At 56.5% G+C, this 20,110-nt stretch overlaps 2 protein-coding genes across 5 annotated transcripts; one reads left to right on the forward strand and one right to left on the reverse strand.

Moving 5' to 3' along the window:
• Nucleotides 1–9,081: 9,081 nt before the first annotated feature.
• On the forward strand, nucleotides 9,082–13,839 carry LOC128820872 (uncharacterized). Its single transcript, XM_054001706.1, has 13 exons — nucleotides 9,082–9,244; nucleotides 9,689–9,837; nucleotides 10,160–10,307; nucleotides 10,553–10,740; nucleotides 10,828–10,965; nucleotides 11,241–11,355; nucleotides 11,529–11,669; nucleotides 11,864–12,040; nucleotides 12,174–12,329; nucleotides 12,489–12,590; nucleotides 12,837–12,939; nucleotides 13,212–13,268; nucleotides 13,559–13,839. The coding sequence occupies exons 2-13, from the start codon at nucleotides 9,698–9,700 to the stop codon at nucleotides 13,756–13,758; spliced, it is 1,665 nt and encodes a 554-aa protein (XP_053857681.1). The 5' UTR covers nucleotides 9,082–9,244; nucleotides 9,689–9,697; the 3' UTR covers nucleotides 13,759–13,839.
• LOC128820873 (serine/threonine-protein kinase pim-1-like) lies at nucleotides 12,463–19,831 on the reverse strand. 4 transcript variants are annotated; one of them, XM_054001708.1, is made up of 7 exons: nucleotides 18,948–19,830; nucleotides 18,757–18,807; nucleotides 18,186–18,552; nucleotides 17,363–17,542; nucleotides 16,958–17,107; nucleotides 15,865–16,767; nucleotides 12,463–12,539 (listed from the first exon to the last, which is right to left on the reverse strand). In XM_054001708.1, exons 1-5 carry the CDS (start codon nucleotides 19,527–19,529, stop codon nucleotides 17,001–17,003), a joined length of 1,287 nt encoding a protein of 428 aa, XP_053857683.1. In that variant the 5' UTR covers nucleotides 19,530–19,830; the 3' UTR covers nucleotides 12,463–12,539; nucleotides 15,865–16,767; nucleotides 16,958–17,000. The 4 variants fall into 4 exon arrangements, with proteins under 4 accessions (XP_053857683.1, XP_053857684.1, XP_053857682.1 ...); XM_054001709.1 differs by lacking the exon at nucleotides 12,463–12,539 and adding an exon at nucleotides 15,517–15,581 and having other exon boundaries at nucleotides 15,865–16,729; XM_054001707.1 differs by lacking the exon at nucleotides 12,463–12,539 and adding an exon at nucleotides 15,517–15,581.
• Nucleotides 19,832–20,110: the final 279 nt, after the last annotated feature.

Genomic DNA, 20,110 nt, shown 5'->3' on the forward strand with positions numbered 1-20,110 from the left:
TGCTCAGGGCTGAGTCTCCAGCCGGAGGGCTTTTACTTGGGAGGTCGTCAACAAGCAAACAAGGAGTAATTGCATTACCCGAAGTAATAGATGCAGATTTCATAGGGCAAGTACAAACCATGGCCTGTGCTTTACAACCACCTGTAACAATTCCTAAAGGCAGCAAGATTGCACAAATACTTCCCTATGAAAACTTTCTTACACATTGAGAGTATTATGAAAAACTCAGAAAACAAGGCCAAGTAGCTAAAGTAAGAGGAAATGAAGGTTTTGGATCCTCTGGATATGGTGTGTTTTTCACATTGGACCTTAATCAAAGACCATATGTGAAAATTCAACTGAAAAAGGGCAGTCAACAAATTAGTTTAGAACCATTACCAGACTCTGGAGCAGATCTCACCATCATTAATCAACATATGTGGCCTCTGACATGGGAATTACAATCTCCAGTTGCCCAAGCAGTGGGGGTGGGAGGAGCAAAAGCACCAAAACAAAGTAAAGACTTAATTACTTTGCAGTTTGAAGACGGCCCAACAACTGTAATTAAACCTCATGTAATGCAACTTCCACACACTTTACCAGGATTGATTGGACAGGATGTTTTGTCACAACTGGGACTGGTCCTGACAACAGATCAGCATTTTGTGCCACGGCCACTGGGCGGCAGCCGCCCATTCTAAAAATTACATGGTTAACTGAAAAGCCAGAGTGGGTAGACCAGTGGCCGATGACCTCAGAAAGGCTGCGCATTGCAGAAGAGTTAGTGCAGGAACAGCTAAAAGCAGGTCACATTCAACCTTCCACAAGCCCGTGGAACACTCCTATATTTGTCATCCTGAAAATAATCTGGCAAGTGGCGACTTTTGCATGATTTATGAAAAGTTAATGATCAAATGTTAGGTATGGGTGCACTGCAAAGTGGCCTTCCTGCTCCTACAATGATCCCACAAAATTGGCAAATAATAATAGACTTAAAGGACTGCTTTTTCACAATTCCATTACACCCTGATGATACACAGATGTTTGCATTTACTCTGCCATCTGTCAACCGTGCAGCCCCTTCCAAACACTATGAATGGGTAGTTTTACCCCAGGGGTCCAGAAAGTGTCCAAGTATGTGTCAAATCTTTGTGGATTGGGCACTTCAGCCTGTGCAAAAGCGATGGTCTCACATGCTCATTTATCACCACATGGATGATATTTTGTTTGCTGCCAAATCTGCTTTAACAGATAGTGAATTTGAGTGGATCATCAACCATTTGCACTCCTGTGGACTGACTGTCGCCCCTGAAAAGGTCCAGCGTTCTGTACCATGGAAATACCTGGGTTGGCTCATCTCGGACACTCAGATCAGGCCACAAAAGGTAACCATCACTGCACAGATCGGTACCCTGCATGATGCTCAAAGGCTTTTGGGAGACTTACAACATTCTTCTACCTTCTCTCCATCTTTATGGAAGCACCAGGACTAAGGGGAAGAAGTTGACAAAAACCAGAGAAATTCTTAATTTGCAAGGAATTTATGCATCATATATGAGATAGATGAATATGCAACAGGCTGTTGCTTTTAAGGGTTATTCCTTTGTTCGCAAGGCATGTTTTTGGCAGCTTAATGCACAAGAACATCCGGACGTCTGTAAGTCTTTGCTTTTAATTGTCTTGTCATTGTCCTAAGCCTAAATTTTTATTGCTCTAATTGTATTGCTTATTTTATAACCATTTTATTATTATTATTAAACTTTTAAAAATTCTAAAAACAAGTGATTGGCATTTTTCACAAAATGTTTCATCAAAATGCAAAATCATTGCAACGACAGAACAGAATCCCTTTGGCAGATGCAAAAGGAATTGTTCGTTCCTGTCCTCGGTGTAGTCATCATGGGCCTGGTATAGGGTTTAAACCCAAAAGGTTCAAAAGCATTCCAAATTTGGGGAAAGGATGTAACACACGTTCCTGAATTTAGAAAGTCTAGATGTGTCCATGTAACAATTGATACATACTCTCACTTCATTTGGGCCACTGCCCAGGCTGGAGAAAAGGCAGTTCATGTTGAAAGACATTTAACAGTCTGTTTTGCAGTTATGGGAGTGCCTGCAGAAATCAAAACAGATAATGGTCCTGCTTACAGTAGTTTATGGGTTGCTAGATTTATGATAACATGGGGCGTGAAACATGTCAGGGGAACTCCACACTCCCCTACAGGACAGGCCATAGTCGAGAGAGCAAATCGCACAATAAAAGAATACTTGAGGAAAGAAAAGACAACAGAGATTGATGCAAGTAAACGGTTAAATAAAGTAATTTTTACATGGAATTACTTGTCTCTAACAGAAGGAAGAGAGGGGCCTCCTGTTGTTCTACATCATCAGGCTATTCAAAACAGTCAAAATCAAACCATTCCTGGGATGCAAGTTCATTATAAAAACATGTGACTACGGGCAACTGGGAAGGACCCAGTCCAGTGTTCTTTATCGGTCAAGGATATTTCTGTATTTCCACAGGTAAAGAACCTTTGTGGGTCCCTAGCAGATTTGTCTGCCCTGCATGTCAACCCCAGCAGAATGAAGGGAATATCGATATCAACTCTACTTCTTCCCAATCTTCAAGAGACTCCACAAAGAACTCGGACCAATCCCACCTTCCAGAGAAGACGTCGTGTCAAAAGTCATAGCAGGACAATCATTTGGTCTGCTAGCTTGTAATGCTGTGTTAAGAAAGTGCTATAAAAATTCTGCTTGTGAGAATTGTGGAAAGCAAGCTGACATAGTGTTACCTTGCAGTAGTTGTGGAAAGAATTTTGTTATACAGTGGAACCACTTGCAAAATGATCATGCTTTGTGCTCAGACTGCTGAGATGTAATTGTTAGTATTACCTTTGAAGAACCTGGTAGAGCATTTCTGAACCTTGAGCCAGATCAGCCTTTTCCAGAAACATGGATACCAGAAAATATTGAAGGCTTGTATGAAGCTTTCTTTTGGCATCTTTTAGCCAAGGCTTACACTGTTGTCTTATCCACAAAAAGAACTCAAGCTCTTAGCCTGTGGTGTTCATTTTGCCAGTTAGGAACAAGAATTACAAAATTCTTGTTTCATTTGATTACAGGGCTGTTAGGACTGACAAAACTGTCCTTGGAGAAGACAGCATGGATTAACATCCAACCATGAACAAATATGTGGGTTACCTGGGCCAATCAGACAGGGCAAAAATCATTCTGTTTATCACTAGCTACCCCCCTCTGATCCCTTTTGTACTTGCTTAATCAGAGTTCCTTTGAACAATCTCACAGAATTCAGGCCTTGGACAAAAAGTAAAGTATATCCCAAGCCTGAACAAGCAGCAGATGAGTTTTGTACTACCACCTGTTGTTGTTGTTGTAGCAGGACAGGAACAAAGAACTCCAGTTCAGAAGTGAGAAGGAAAACTGATTTATTTCAAATGCACCACTCTCTTTAGAGAGAACATTGTGCAGACAAATTTCATTGGTCTTAAAGTAAAAACATCTCACACCATTGTGGTGCTCTGAATGATGCACGGTGGCAGAATATATCTATAAACAATATGAACAACAAGAGACATAGTGAATTCTTTACATTCTTTTCCAACTCTCTCCCAGGTCCAGCCTGGTAGAAATCTCTCTTTTTCTCTCTGACTGAACTGAGAATATCCACAACAATGAAATGAAACAAAAGGCGTTCCAATTAATTGCTGCAAACAACTCAACATTTCGACCAACCCCCCTAGGGTCCCGAGCATTCTTAATTGCAAAAAGGACTGAATGTTACAGGTATAAAAAGAACCTCAGGAGCTTGACATGTTAGGGTCTGCTCCAGGAAATTACTGTCTAGTTTTTGGATTTCAGAGAAAGGACATTAGCTCCGAAAACCTTCAGGCATTCAAACCAAGAAGTAATAGTACTTGCATTGCCCCTGGATCCCCTTGGTACAACAACATTCCTGCTGTTTGTGACAATTGGATTTGGCCTGTTCCATGGTTTAGGGCCATGGCACAGATGTAACCTCCAGGAGTATTCCTCATTTGTGCGGATCGTGCCTGACCTGCCATACCTGCAAAGCAGCAGGAGGACCGTGTTACTTTGGCAAATTAACATCATTTGCCCCCAGCATCCAACAGGTACTCAACATAAGTCACAAGTCTCAACGTGTTAAGCGTAGCGTACACCAATTAGAATTAGGACCTGGCTGTAGAGATGATGTTCAATTGTGGGGACGACCATCTGTCATTTTAGCATCAATTTTTGCACCAAATTTTGCACCAAATTTTGCTTCTGCCCGAGCTTGTGAACTAACAAGACGACTGGCTTGTTGGACAGGGAAACAAAGTAATATCACCTCCAAAATATTAAGTGAGCTCACCACTGACGTTGGCAGTAGAGGACACGCTGGATTACAGAATCGTGCCGCAACTGATTTCTTGTTACTGGCTCAAGGACATCGCTGTGAGGATTTTGAAGGAATGTGTTGCATGAATCTTTCTGATCACTCTGCTTCCATTCACAAGAGACTTTCCCTACTTCAAGAGAATATGAAAAAGCTTACTATTGTTGAAAATCCTTTGGACAAATGGCTCAAGGAATGTGGAATTAGTGGATGGCTGAAAACCTTCTTGATGGAAGGAAGTAGAATCCTTCTTGTCACTTTTGCTGTGCTTATTATCTTTGGCAGTATTTTTTTGTGTAAAGAAAACTTTAGAATCTATTACAAATAGAGCCTGGGTTGTCCAGAAAGAAAAAGGGGAATGGGTAGAGGAATTTCTCGTGGAACCAGGGCATGATATCCTAGATGATATTCATTTGCAGGAAGGTACTGGCAAGAGCATCCTGCGGGAACAGGGCTCTGGGCTCTGGCTGGAACAGCCTGGTTTTGCTGCCCTGACCTGAGGCACGAGTTGAGGCAGGTGAAGAGGCAGCGGGCAGCTTGTGTTTGTAGAGGGCCTGGGGCTGCACCTCTGAACCTCCACCTGGAAACACACTTGGGGGAATAGGAGCTACAGCTGGACTGCCTGTCCTGAAAGGACCTGAAGTCATTCAGCCTTGCCAGCTTTTCTTAAGAGTGTGTTGGTGTTCCCCAGGAAAGCTACACGTTTGGGGAAATGGCTTTGGAGGAAAGGGGCTTGCTTCTCAAGGGAAGTGCTTCCCAGGGAGGCAGGTGCAAGTGTCCCCCTTTGTCTCTCTGTGGTCCTTTCAGTCTTTGAGGCTCATTGCACTTGGCAGAGGGGCAGGGCAAGGGAGAAGGCTGTGAAGAGCAGGTTTGGCATCCGCCTGGACCTATGCAGACCAACCCAAGCACCTGCATCAGGGTGTGTTCCCCCCTTTGGACAGAGGTGTGAGCAGGAGCGCCTCTGTCCAGCCACGAGCCCCAAAGCTCTCTTTGAGAGCTGTGAATTAAAAGGCCTTTATGCATACACTTTTCACATCTTCCCTGTCTGCTGGGTTTCAACTCTTGGCAATATGCATTTGCCTCTTGCTTGGGGGATGCTGCTGTGGCCCAGGGCCAGCACAGAGCTGGGCTGTGTGGACCACGCAGCGTGGAGAGTCTTGTTTGATCTTGGTGTGTCCCTGGCCTCAGAAAAGGCAGGGAAGGTTTGCCTCCCAAGGCATCCTGCTCATTGGCTCTCCCTGTGCATCTTGGAGAGAGCAAGGTAGGCATTTCTGGCAGCTGGGCATCAGCAGGCCTTAAAATGGGGCTGTATTGTGGAGCGAGCCCAGCTGAGATACCCTGAGAGGAGTCCAGTGCTCCTTGCTCCCCTGTGCTGACACGTGAGCGTTTCTCTGGTTTCGGGATGACCCTGGCTGTGTCAGGGGGGGCTACGTGGACACGAGACAGCCGGTCCCGTCCCGCTGGGTCCCAGCAGTGCCTCGCAGCAGTCCTGCATCCACGTCAGGATGCTGGCCAAGAGAGGTCCTGGAAGCTGAGGCAGCTGATTTTAAGCTGGTGCAGGTGCCTACAGGTCAAGGTCAACGGTGTTCCCTCAGGATACAGCAGTCCTGAGGGGTCTCCCTTATTCAAAGAAATCGGCAGACAAATGCACTGTCTGCCAAAAGCCCTTTTACTGACCTGGCAAGAGGGCAGGGGTCTGCAGCCACCGAAATGTTTCTCCACCACCTATAAATTTCAGGGGGTTGATGTAGGAATTGTATCAAACATACCATCCATCTTTACACTGCTGAGGTGATTCGATAGGCAGGGGGTTAGAAATACATTGTGTCAGATTGCTGTACTTGAAGCTGATGTCCAGGCCCTGGCCAGGAGCCGTCTCCATGCCCCAAAGCAGCACAAAGTCTTCCTCATGGCTTCCCTGCACAGGGCTGACTCCACACTTGCCCTTAGTTCTTCTGCTAGACTATGGCTAAAGCTTTTTGTCAAGTCACTCTCAGGTCAAGTTAGGCCTGCCAGGTTTTTCTTATGCTAACTTCTGCTAAGTACTTCAGTATGTCTGTGCTCATTACTTGTTTACTCATGTGAATTGCTTGTGCTTCCTTCTGTCAAACAAAGGCCTTGTTTCCTTGCCAAAGGTGCCTGAGGCCACTCGCTCCTTGTGGCAGCAGTTGCTTTCCTGTGGAATGTTCTACCTCCCTGAGAGTAAAGAGGGAGCTGGAGAAAGAGCTTGCCAGGCTGCTCTCCATCCTTCCCCAGCACTCGTGGGTCAGTGGAGAAGTCCGAGCTGAGCACAAAGGTGCAAATGGAACAGCCGTGCACAGGAAGGCTCGGTGGGAAGGATGATGCAGGAACCATAGGCCTGGCAGCCTGAGCTTGCTCCAGGGGAAGGCCTTGGAGCAGATCCTCCTGAGTGCCATCCCATGGCACCTGCAGGGAACCAGGGCGTCTGCTGGAGGCTGGGAAAGCTCTGTGGAGGGACGGGGACAGCTGGGGCTCCTGGCAGGGTGTTGAGGGCTTCTGTGCGGGAGTTTGGGGGGGTTGGTGCTGGTGGGGTGTTGGAGAAGGAGTTGTGTGGAAGGTGAGAGGTCTAGGCTGGAATTGGAGTCAGTTGGAAGGCAGCATCTGTGCTTTGGCACAGCTTTGGTTAGGGAGGGCAGAAAGAATATCTGTGACTTTTCCTCTTCATGCTCCTGATTCTGCTGCAGGGAACAAGAGGGGAGAGCTGTACTTTAATGGCCACTTACATATCTGTACCAGGGGGAGGATTCGCCCTTTTGCCATCTACTCATTTCTCTGGGCTAATTTTGTACCACTGAGTGGACTTTGATTTCTTGAGAGCTTTTATTCCTTAAGAGAATTAGGATATTATCATCCCTTCATAGAAAACCAAAGAATGGCCCTTGTTTTTGCCCTAATTTTGTGTAGTGTTAGGTTCTGTGAAGTGACCCTCAGTGGATGAGGTTAAGGCAAATGAGTTGCTGCTTTGAGATGGGAAGCAAAATTCCAAATCTTCACCTCCTCACGCCATCCCAATTAATTTGGGAAGCTTGCAAATTTTTGGAACTACTTGAGTTGAACAACAGGAAGGAAAGGTTTCCTGAACTGAGGATTCTTACTTGCCAGATTCTTCCGTGCCTTGGCCACTAAGGTGTTTTTGTGCAGAAGGCAAGAACTTCAATGAGAAAATAATTTCAGCACGGAGTAAGAGCTTCTGACAGAGACCAAGTGTTGCCAGCAGTTGCTCCAGGTGCTCCTGCCAAGAGCCCCTGCAGGCAGGAGCGCAGCCCCCAATGCACGTGGGCTTTGGCTCCCTCTGGCACAGAAGCCCCCAACGGGCACAGGTCTCTGGGGCAGGAGAAGGGCACCAGCGCTGCCAGGGCCCAGGGGGTGGCAGGTCTGCTTGGGCAGGGACTCTGCCACACCTGCTGATGTCAGCGCTCCCCGGGCCCCAGGGGTCCGAGCAGCATTGGTGCTCTGGCCCACACGTTCCTTGTCTGTGTCACACCCGCGGGTTTAGGATGGCCACCAGCCGGGACGTGTCCCAAGGAGGCTGTGCCAGCTTCTGTGGAAGGCCCCGTGCCCTTCCCAGCACAGCTGCGTCGGCAGCCCTAGGGGCTCCTTCTGCTGCCCTGAGCCCACAGAGCAGGGCAGCGTTTGCTGATGGTTTCAGCCGTTCCTAAAGCCCCTGTTGGGCTCTCTTAGACACTTGGGGTGAGGAATTCCTTCCAACCTGGACCACTTTGGGTGGGTCAGGGGCGGCCCCAGGGCAGGGGGCAGTGTGTGCAGGGGCCCTTTGTGACACGGTGCTGCGTGGTCACCGTGTCATGGAACGGGACAGCGTGTCCAAGGGCCCTTTGTGACACGGGGTGACATAGGAGCTGGCGGTGACAAGACCACGCCAGAGTGCTTGGAGCACGCGACGGGACAGGACGGGACAGAGCGGTGCCGTGAGGAGCCCCCGCACAGCGCACTCGTTCGTGTCTGACCCGGAGCTTTTCCCAGGCGTTATTCCTGCAGCTGTCCTCGAGGCCAGACCACAGGACTTGGTGACCTGTGGCCTTCCCGAGGCTTCTCTTCTGCAGCTGCCCTTGAGGGCAGACCGTGGGACTCGGTGCCCCGGAGGCATCTCCCATCCCTGCCACCGGTGCCCTCGAGGCCTGACCACAATCAATCCTTGACAGGAGTCTCCTGTCCTTGTGGCAGCAGCCCTCAAGACCAGAGTGCAGGACTTGCTGTCCTGTAGCCTTCCTGAGGCTTCTGTCTTGAAGGTGCCTTCCAGGCACGACTGCAGGACTCGCTGACTCGGAGCTTTTCCGAGGCATCTCTCCTGCAAGTAGCCTCAAATCCAGTCACTGCCATGGAGCAGAGATCCCTGAGAGGGCCCAAGCTGGCCTGGGTGCAGGAGGAGGAAGAAGGCCCTGGAGCTGCCCCAGTAGAGGAGATCAAAGAGGTGGTGCAGTTCAAGACTCTACAGGAGGGTGAGTGGCAGAGCTGGGCTTAGGGTTGGTGCCTGCAGCCAGCTTGGCACCATTGCATTCCATCCCACTGCATCCCATCCCATGGCATCCTATCCCATCCCATCCCATGGCATCCCATCCCATCCCCTGGGGACATGCCCATGGACAGGACAGAAGAGGGGCCGGGCAGACACCCCGCAGTGGCCGTGCTCCGTCCCCTGGGGCATCCCGGGGCTGTCCCTGCCTGGGGAGCTCAGGGCTGGGCTGTGTTCTCCGGCCTCTCCCGCAGCCCCTCAGCTCTGGCTGCGCTCGCTCTTTGCCAGATGCAGCCGTGGACCGCACACAAGAGCAGGACCCCGCCCGTGGCCTCTTCCGCAGAACAGTGGAGGTACCTGCAGCCATCCCCACCTGGGCTGGGCCTGCTGGCACCGCTCAGCCGAGCACCGCGCTTGGAGCATTCCGTGGAACATCCCTGGCTTCCTGCCCTTCTCCTACACTTGGTTTGCAAATTCATCAAGAGGATTCAGGAGGAAGAGCCCAGCACCATGGGCAAAGGGCTCAGAGCATATTCACGCACCTTCAAAACCAAGACCTCTGCTGCCCTGCTGGATATGCTCGTAGAGGGCGGGTTTTGCAATCCAAAGCAAATAAGCGGCCTGTGGTTTGAGGGTTTGATCCTCCCAGGAATTGCCTGGCCTCCCAAGCCACATCTGCTGGTCCCTGGAAGCCTTTGAGGCCATGGCAGTGTGGTGGGAAGGGAAGCACTTCTCTGGGGAAGCTGGGGACATTCCTCCCTCTGGCAGCTTTCCAAGTCTCCCCGTGCCTTCTCCAGGTGCCCGCCATGGTGAGGTACATCCACCAGTGGCTCATGGACAATCAGTTTGCTGAGCAGAGACTGAACAGGGCCCTCCTGGATCTCACTGAAGAACAGCCTGCCGATGTAGTAATGACACTCCTGTGTGTGGCCCCATCCTGTGACAGGTATGGGGCCACCTGCCCAGAGGGCTCAGGGCTCCCCAGCCCATCAGCCTGTACAGCCTGTGCCAGGTGTCTGACCAACAGGGAGTCCCCAGGGCCCTCTGGCTGCTCCCTTTGCCAGCCCTGGCACCTCAGCCCCCGAGCCTGCTGCCATGCTCCCTCGCTGCCCCTCAGGGGCCTGTCCCCACAGGCCTGGGCTGCCTGGGCGCTGCTGGCGAGGGGCAGTGGGCAGAGGCAGAGCCGGCAGCCAGCTCAGGTCCCCGCTGCTGCCCAGGCCACGGTGCTGTGTCCCAGACCCCCCTGAGACACAGCTCTAACCCCACAGAGCTGCTTTCACCATGTGGAAGAGCATCATGTGCTCGCCCAGGACTGCCGAGCCAGTGCAGCTGATGCTCCTCGATGTGGTGGGGAGTTGGCCAGAGCACAGCACGTTCACCTCTGATGGGGGCAAAACTGGTGTCTTTGTCCTGGCTGTGAGTTTCTGCAACTGGCCTTTGCTGGCCCCAAGGCCACCTGCCCAGCAGCTCTCCATCCTCCTTGCCCCACTGCATCTCCCTGCCTCAGGCGCTGGGCTGAAACCTGGCCTCGGGGCAGCTTCAGGGGCACCAGGCCCGCTGCTCCCCCTGCGTCTCTCCGGGCCTCTCCCTCCCGTGCTCGGGCCCTGCCACACGGACACCTCGGCACTGAGCGCTGTCTAGGGGGGCTTTGTCCTTTGCAGGCAACTGTGGTGATGTGGAAGATCCTCCAGGTGCCCTGTGTCCCACAGATGGTGACGGTGTATTTCCCCCACCTACTTGTGCATCTGCTCTTCCAAGTGTTCTTCAGCACTCTGGATATGCCAGAGGAGGTCGATACCTTCTGGAAGGGATGCCAGCAGCAATACGGCCTTGCCACCAGCCCCAACAGGTACTCCATCCCACTCCTCTGTCCCTGCCACATCCCTGGGCAGGAGCCAGTGCTCCCAGTGTTACCTGGGCTTTGCTCTGCACGCAGGTTTGCAGTGCGGACCCTGAAGTCCCTGCTCTGCCAAATGGAGCACGAGGATGTGGTGCTGGCAATGGAACGCAAGCGTGGCTGGGACACGCTGCTGTGTGCTGACACCCACCACTATGCCGTGGGTCTGCTGGCCAGGTGAGACCCCCTTCTCCCCGCTGCCTCTGACATTTGTGCTCTGTGCCCAGGGTGCCCCACACAGTCCCAGTGGTCGTGGGCCAGAGGGCCTTGTCACCGAGGCACAGCCAAGCAGACTGGAAAAGGCTGGCAGAGGAGGGTACCCACAAGGAGCTGCCTCCCAAATAGCCCAGGGCCCCTTGCAGGATGCTGGGGAAAGACCAGACCTCTGTGAGTCTGTCCTGGGAGAGGTTTGTCCCCCGGCCCAAAGTCTTGGTTACTTTTTCTCCTGCCAGGGAGATATCCCGTGTCTCCATCCCCTTGTGCTCCCGGATCGCTCGCTACCTGCTCCAGCTGCTCAGCACACTGGAGCCACGCTGGGAGCTGCCCGCCCTGGCGTTCCTTGTGGAGGTGAGCCTGATGGCCAGCGCTGCCTCGCTCAGCTGCCTCCCAGCTCTCTGCCCTCTCGTAGCTGCACCTGCCTGGGACGGGTGCCCACGCCCTGTGCTGCTGCCTGGGCCCAGCCCTGTGCGGTTCCGGGCTCCTGCCGGCCAGGTCCCCTGTCACTGCCCTGTGCCTTTCAGGTCCTCGAGTGCCTGAACTTGAGTGGAGGCAGTGCTAACAGAGTCCTGCAAATCTTGTCAAGGCACCTGCACAGCAAGTGCAGGGACAGGCGTCGCCTGGCGCTCAGGGCCCTTCTCAAGCTCATTGACAATCCCTCGATGGTGAGAAGAGGGCAGCGGCTGAGGCTGCGCTCGGGAATGCAGTCGCTTGGGCTTTGCTGGGCTTTAGGCACTGGGGCAGCTGCTCCCAGCTCTCCTGCCTCCTGCTTCAGCTGCCCAAGTGCTCCGCAACAGCCCTTTGGCCTCTAGGCCCTGCGGCAGCAGGATGGCGTTTCACAAACTTGTGTTCCGCACAGAGTGAAAAAATGGGGAGCCTGACTGAAAGTCTTGTGGAGCTCCTGTGCGACGCAGATGGAGAGATAGTTAGCATGACAGTCACGCTCCTCAGCTTTATCTCCCGGGACAAGGACATGCTGATAGGCAGCTCCATTGCACTGCGGCTGGTTGAGGCCCTCCTGCCACTCTTTGACCACGTAAGGCTCGCTGCCTCCAGCCACAGCCACTGGCTGCTGCCCGGACACTTTGTGCCCTGTGGATTTCCAGGCCTGAGCCAAGCTGAGCCCCATGCAGCCGATGCTCAGGTCTTTTTTTCTTCCTTTCATACAGGACAATAGCCAGGTGCAGCTGCTCTCCATCCTGCTCTTCCAAACATTGGTGTCTCTTCCACTGCAAAAGGACAAAAAGGCCCTGAAGACACACGCGCGCCAGAGCCTGCTGCCACTCTTCTTCCACTGCCATGATGAGGATGGGCATGTGGCACAGGTGAGGACTCGTGGGCTGCTGCTGTCCCCCTGGGAGGCGGCTCAGCCGCCTCCTGCCCTGGCGCCTGCTGGGCTGCAGCCTCCTCCAGGCCTTGGCACAGGGACACAGGTCCTGCGCCCTGGGCTGTGGGGCCATCTCCGCGTCTCTGCTGCTCTCCAGGCTTCTCAGGAAACGCTGCTTTGTGTGGCCCAGTTCCTGAAGAGGAGGGATCTGGAAAAAGTGGTGAAGAAGAAGAACCTGTGGAAGTTCACCGAGTGCCTGGTAAGGATGGTCTGGAAGTGCCAGCCTCAGGCTGGAGAATCCCCCTGAGCACGGTGCTCAGTGTGCGGGGCTGGCGGCTGTGCCCCTGCCCGCTGCTGCAGCCAGAGGCGGCGCGGGCTCTGCTCCAGGCTCCTGTGGGCCCGAGCTCACGGCGGTGCGGGCAGGGGAGGCTGGGGCTGGGCGCAGGGAGTGCCCGGTCCAGGGGCTGAGCCCGCGCCAAGCCTTCCCTCCTGCCGCTCTCTCCAGCTGGCAGACGACAGCAGCAGAGGGGCCGAGCACCTGCGCCAGGCCATGCCCTACCTGGAGAGCCCAGAGGAGCCCCTGCGAGAGGCGGCCATCAGGTTCCTGGGTGAGCCGCGAGGCCGGGCTCCCTCCCCGCCCCGCCGCAGCTCGGCCCCAGCCCCGCCTGCTGCCCCGGCAGCGCCATCCGGGCCCGGCGGGGTGGAGCCCCGGCTGGCCTGGGCGCTGCTGCCGCCCTCTCGCAGCCGTGCCCTTGGGCGGCAGCGTGCGGCAAGGGCCCGGCTGAGCCCTGCCGGGCCAGGAGGCCGTGTGGCCACAGGGCTGGCAGCGCCGCTGGCAGGGAGCTGTGCCGCTGGGCCGTGACGGGCTGTGTGTTGGCAGGGATGGCCGGGCGGCAGCTGAGGGGGAAGAAGGAAGAGCTCCAGCTCATCTGTGAGGGTGAGTGAGGGCAGCGGGCTGTCAGCGGGGGCTGGCGGGGGAGCTGCAAGCCGTGCCCCGGCTGCGCAGGGCTCTGCTCCCTGTGCGGACGAGGGGCGGCGTGGGCAGAGCACACGGAGATTTCAGGGCCACCTGGGGGATTTGTGGCCAGCAGCTTCGGGCTGATCCCATTTGTCCCTTATTCCCTGCTGGCCATGGCCGGAGCCGGCTGGGATGGCCCTGGCAGGGAGGTCTCCTCGGGTCCCCTCAGATCCGGGATCTGACCATGGCTCTGTTGCTCTCTCTTTCAGCCCTTGAAGGCACGGCAAATGACATCAGCGTTGCCGTTGGAAGCCTGGCAATTCAAACGTTGTACATCCTCCAGGCAGTAGAGAGAGCTGGATATTCCATCTTGGACAGCCTGCATGATCAGCTCCACAGGGCATGGAGGACACGGCCTCGTCTCTTGGGGCTCGGCTGGCTGCGCTGCTGGAGCTGTGCAGAGTGCTGATCCCAGAGGCTCTGTCTGCTGGGGCCACCTGAGCCAGCAGGAGTGTTTCATTTCTTCAAGATTGTTCTTTCATTCTTTTGGCTTTTCTTTACCATTTAAATATAGGATGTGTTATAATAGACAGACTCCCAGGATCTTTCTTTTGCTGCCCAGGCTCTGCAGGGCATAGGGGAAGAGGGAGCAAAGGGTGCCTGGGCTCAGCAAGCTGCCCAGGCACGTGCAGGCTTGCAGGGAAAATGGCCAGAAGCCCCTTGGCCTTTGGTGGTTCTGCTGAAGCCTTTGTGCTGCCAACAGAGCCGGTGGGCAGGGGCCGGAGTTCCAGGGATCCCTGTGAGACCGGTGCCTGGAGATGGCCACAAGCCCTGTCCCAGGCAGGAACCGCCATCTGTGTCCTCCTGCCCGTGTGTTGCTGGCTGCATTGCTGAGGGCTCCGAGGTGCCTCTGGATGGGGCTCCTCGGGAGCTCCTGTGGGGCTGCGGCGCTGCTGCCGGGCAGGTTGGCCGGGCTGAGGGAGACCCTGAGGGGATGGGGCCACCAAGGGATGAGGGGCTGCGAAAGCCCTGACAGGACAAGGCAGTGGGAAGGCACGGGGGGGATGTGGGAGGCAGTGGGTACGCGTTGGCTTGAGGAGGAAAGTGGATTGGAGCCAAAGAGACCACTCAGCCCGATGTTCATGGGGCAAACAGAGAGGGTTTGTGCTCAAGCCCTTCCTTCTAAGGGGCCTTTGAAAAAGCCAGTCTGGATAATTTCACTGGTCTGACCTCTGCGCCCCTTCAGATTCTGGCCTGTGAAATGCCTGCAGCCTTGGGAGAGATGTGATGGGCGAGGCCCCTGTCAGTCAAAGCAGGGGCTGGTCCATTCACCCAGTACAAGGCAGCCTGCACTGTGACACACGGCAACAGAGTGCCAGGCACAGCTGCGGGTGCTCCCCATGAACCTCAGCTCTGGGACCACTGTCTGCCCCAAGCTTTAGGGCTGCAGTGGGAGCCCGGCTGGTCTCTGCCCTGGGGCCATCCTGCAGGGACAGCTGCAAACAGGGAGCATTCCCTTGCCACCAAGAGCCAAGCCAGGGCTGCAGGGCAGCTGCTCCTGCCCGGACGGCACTGTTGGGTGCTGCGCTCTGGGGCTGGGGCTCCCCGCACAGGGGACTGGACTGGTGTGCCAGAGGAGACAGAGAAGCTGCAGCTTCAGCCTAACTGAGGTGGGTGCATGGGCTGGGAAGAGTGGGGAGGCCCAAGGGGATTCACAGAGCTCATCCTGCTGAAAGGACAAGGAAAAGGGAGTGGGAGCTCAGCAGTGAGGAGAGTTGAGGGCTGGAGAGCAGCTCTGAATGCCAGTAAAATCCAACCAGACCTCTGAGACATTGCTGATCCTCAGCCAGTGACAGGATGAGTCCCTAAGCTGGGGGCTCGACCTTCCTCGTGGTGAGGGGCATCAAGGAAGGCAGAAGTGTGATGGAGACTGCCACGGGCTGGGAACTCACTGGGGGAAAAGAGGGAGCAGTTGGGAAGTAAAATGCAGGTGGGGGAGAGAACTGTTCAGAGAAGGGCTGAGCTACAGCTTGAGCAAGCTGCAAAATGTCATTTGGGGTCATCCCAGATTGATTTCATCTCAGAAAAGTATTGAACAAGTTTAATTTTTGGGTGGTGGCATGTTTTCCCTTGGAGGTGTACACTCTGCAAACTTGAGCTGTGTTGCTGAAACGCTCAAGCAAGTCTGTGCTGCAGGTCACACCATTTCTTCTTTGGTTGATTGGGGCCCGGTGCTGAGCCCAGCAGAGCCCTGGCAGAGCCCGGAGCAGCCTCAGCACCCGCAGAGCCCGGCTGCAAGGAGAGAAACCAGAAAGTGCCCCTCAGCTGAAGGCTCCTGTCCCCTTGTCCCAGCCGCCCGCAGTGCCCAGGCCATGCTGGCCGTGCCCAGAGCGGTGCCCAGAGCTGCCCATCACTGCTGCCTTTGGCAGCAGAGCAGGAGGGCAGGACATGTGCCCAGCCTGCAGCCAGCCACGGCACATCCAGCCCTCAGCAGCTGCCCAGAGCAGGATGCTCCTGTGCTTGCTGCCATCTCCCCAAAGCTCTGATCCCACCATGCCAAGCAGACGGGACCCACCTGACGCCATCCACCGCTGGAAGAAAAGCTGGTCCCAAACGATGTCCTCAGCCTTCTCCAAGGGCACGGCCCATCCACGCCGCAGCTGCTCCCAAGCACTTCCCCATCCAGACTGGACCCCACCTAGAATGCTTCCTCTAGAAAAACACACAACAAATTATTGAAAGTAGATTACAGACAAAAAGGGGAAACAAGAAAAAAGGTCAAAAATCATATCTCTGTCAGGGGCTTGAGGAAGGCCCAACCCCTGCATGCCAGGGAAAAACCCACCCACGGGTGAAGGAAGCCCAGGCTTTCTCCCTTCCCCTGCACTGCCCCCCAAAATAAGAGTGATCCCAAAGCAAACAAGGGCAGGGGAGCAGCCCAAGCCCTTCCTTGCCTGCAAAGCAAAGCAGCCCCTGCACAGGTTCTGGAGTCCCACCTCTGCTCCCACCATGAAGGTTGGTTTGTGTCGGGCTGGCTGCCCCAGCCCCAGCCCCAGCCCGGGGCACGGTGGGTTGTGGGGGCTGTTGGCAGGGCCAGGAGCCCACTCCCATTTCGTACCCACCCCAGCCCATGCCCCGAGCCCTGCCAAAAGCAGCTGGGCAGCCAACTGAAGGATCCCAGCAAAAGGGGAACCTTCTGTTCCCGGCCAGGCTGTGCAATGCCCAAATCTGGGAGCATCCCCTGTGTGTGGACTCATCTGCAAATTCCCTGTGGAGCCTGGCTTTGGAGAAGGTGCCAGAATCAAAGTGACGTCATCTTCAGCCTGCCGGTGACCAGGTGGAGCAAGAGGTTGTCATCCTTGATGTTGTCCTCGCTGTCTCCAGCAGCAGCAGCCCCACCTGCTACAGCTTCTCCAGGGGCTCCTTCTCCTTCCCTGGGGCTGAGACCAGGCTGTCAGGGTTCTGCCCAGGGCCCCAGCTGTCAGGGAACCAAGGACAAGCAAAACCAGCTCAGATGGCGGCCACCAGTGCTGGGCAGAGCAGCTCCGCTCCAGCACAAGGGCTGCGTGTTCCCATCTGATGACCCCTGGGCAGTGACACAGGCAGCACAAAAAAGTCTGGGTTCCTGTGCTTCTGATTGCCAATGCGTGTGTGGGGCTGTAACTTACCAGGGCCTTGCATCAAAGTGTGCCTGTGGCTCTCTCCCTTCTTCTAGGGCAGATGAACTTCCTGCATCCAGGGATCACACAACAGCTCTTCTAAGGAAGGCCTTTCCATGTCCAGCATGGATAAACACCTCCTGATCAGATCTTGGCACTCTGGGCAGAGAAACCAGAACCCGCCGGTCAGTTGGAGAAGGCTCCTGTTGGCTTTGCCCCACTATTCCCGTGCCCAGGCCATGCTGGATGTGCTCAGAGCTGGGCCTAAACTTTCCCATCAATTCCCTGTTTTGGAGGAGAGCAGGAGAGCAGGACATGTGCCCCCTCCTCAGCAGCTGCCAGAGCGGGATGCTCACGAGCTGCTGCTGTCTCCCAGCACTGGTATTGCCCCTGTGGCCAGAGATGAGGATCCACCTTGAGAGAGCCGTTGTGGCAGCGAGAGCTGATGGTCCCAGCTGATGTTCTGGCAGCCCCTGAAAGGGTGCTCCCCGCAGACCATCTGGTGCAGCACGATGCCCAGGGACCAGACAGTAGCTGGCTTGCCGTAGTACCAGCCAAAATGCATCCATTCCGGGGGGCTGTATGACCGTGTTCCTATGGAATAGAGATGGGCTTCAGCAGGGGGATGCTGCTGCTCCCAGAGCCTGGCCCCAGCATCCCTGGGCATGCGGGGGCTGCCCCAGTGGCACACGGGGTGACCGTTGCCCTCTGGCCAGCACCTGGGACTTGTGTACAGACTTGGGGTTGGAAAAGAAGCCACTGGTCTTGAAAGAGGGCAGCTGAAGCCCTGGCAAGGCCCAAGTATGACAAGGAAAAACCCACTCAGTGCTGGGGAAAACCATGCCTTCATCCTCCCTGCCTGCATTGCCCCAAGAAACATTATGAATCCAAAGCAAACCCGGTGAGTGGAGCAGTCCAAGCCCTTTCTCACCTGCACACCAAACCGGCTGGGGCACAGGTTCTGGCCCCCCCTCTCTGCTACCCCCACCCACGGGTGTTTTTGTTGGGCTGGCTGCCCCAGCCCCAGCCCCAGCCCTGGGCAGAGTGGTGGGCAAAGGCTGCCAGCAGGGCTGGAAGCTGGCTCCCCACCCAGCCCTGCTGAAACGCAACTCGGCTGAAATCTCAGTGCCATCAAGGGCAGCAAAAGGGACAATCCCCGATGCCACAGCCAGCTTGGGCTAGGAGATGTTGGGCCGTGAGATGCTGGGACCGGGAGCACAGCCCTGTGTGGACTCACCTGCAAAGTGAGTGTAGGCTGTGTCTTGCAGGTAGGTGCCACAGCCAAAGTCGATCAATTTAGCCTCCCCAGTGGCCAGGTCAACCAGGATGTTCCCTGGTTTGATGTCCCTGTGGAGGACCCCGCAGCTGGTGCAGTGCCGCACGGCCTCCAGCACCTGGCGGAACAGCTCCCGTGCCACCTCCTCGGACAGGAACCCCCGTGCCCGAATGAAATGGCGCAGGTCCTGAGACCGCTTTGGGCGCTCCAGCACCATCAAGATGTCGTTGGGGAGCTCAAGCCACTCCAGCAGCTGGACGACACCGGGGAAGCCAGTGGACACCTTGGCCAGCAGCACCACCTCCAGGGGTGCGCTGGTGCCGTCGGGCTGCGGGAGGAGCGCGATGCCGTCAGTGGGGCTGAGGCCGTGCCGGGGCTCGGGAAGCCCTCGCCCAGCCCGGGACGCTCTGCGCCCTGCGCTGGCCCCACGCTCGCTCTCCCTCGAGGCGTCCCGGCGGCTTCCACCCTGCCGGGCCCCGGCTCATCCCCGCCCGGCACGCCCCGGCTTCTGCCGCTGGCCCCGCGCACTCACCAGCTCGCCCCAGTGCAGGACGCGGTTCTGTGGCACCCTTTTGATGGCCACCTGCAAGCCAAGAGAAGCAGCGGGCTCAGCTCGCCGCCCGCCCTGCCCAGCCCCATCCTCCTCCTCCTCCTCCTCCTCCTCCTCCTCCTGTTCCTCCTCCGCCCCCTCCTCCTGCTCCCGCCGCCGTCCCCGCCGCTCACCGGGGCGCCGTCCGAGAGCCGCGTGGCCGCGAAGACGCTGCCGAAGCCGCCGCGGCCCAGCAGCGAACCCAGCCGGTACTGCTCCTTCAGGCCCTGCTGCGCCTTCCCTGCCGGCGGGACGCGGCTGTCAGCGCTCGGCCCGGGGCCAGGAGCGGCCCCCGAGCGCCCCTCAAGCGCCCCGGGCCGGCCATCCCCAGGCGTTCGCTCCTGGCAACGGGACAGCGGCGGCTCGGGGCCGGCGGCCGCGCTGCCGAGCGGCGGAGCTCGGGCCGGGGAAGCCGCAGCGGAGGCGACGGCAGCGGCCGCGCCGCCTGTGTCCTCCGCGGGGCCCGGGAGGAGCCGGCGCCGGGGCCGGGGCCGGGGCCGGGGCCGGGGCCGGGGCCGGGGCCGGGCTCGGGCCAGGCGGAGCCAAAGGGAGGCGATGCCGCCCCAGCCCCAGGCACTGATGCCCGCCCAGCAGCGCCAGCGCCAGCACGGCCAGAGCCGGGCGGGGGCGAGACGGCGGCGGGACGGCCGGGGCCGGGGACGGGACAGCCCCGCCCGGGGCCGGGGGCGGGCCGGGGGCATGGCCCGGCCGGGCATGGGGAGAGAGAGACCGAGAGAGGAGGGGACAGCGGGAACGGGAGAGCGGGAGAGGCTGCGGGACAGCGGGAGAGGGAGAGGAGGAGCAAGAGGGACTCCACAAAGTTGCTGCTTTCGCTGCTCTGTCTGCTGCTGCTGCTGCTGCTGCCGCTGCTGCCGCTGCAACTGAAGCTCCGGGGCCGTTTGTCCCCGTGTCCGTTTGTCCGTTGCCCGCTCGCCCCCGCGCCCAGCCCCGCGCTCCCCGGGGGCAGCCCCTGAGCCTGTCCAAACACGGGAACTTTGCGCTGTTCAGGCCAGACCCAGAGTCTGGACTCCTGCACAGGGGCACAGGGATCCCCTCAGTCGCTGCTGTGCATTGTCCCTGCTGAGGATCAAACCCTGTCGGGGCACATTCCCTGAATGCAGAATTTGTACCTGACCCAAGCACTGCATTTAGTTTACAGCATTGCTTTCCAAGAAAACCAGGGGAAGGCACACTGTGTCTAGCTCATGGTATTTGCCAGTGTCTAGACCTTGCCATGTCATGGATCTTAGAGGTGAGATGCATTTGGAATTCATGGCATAGAGAAGTAGTGCAAGAT

Source organism: Vidua macroura, chromosome 32 (genome assembly GCF_024509145.1).
Source record: "Vidua macroura isolate BioBank_ID:100142 chromosome 32, ASM2450914v1, whole genome shotgun sequence".
NCBI classification, from domain to species: Eukaryota; Metazoa; Chordata; class Aves; order Passeriformes; family Viduidae; genus Vidua; species Vidua macroura.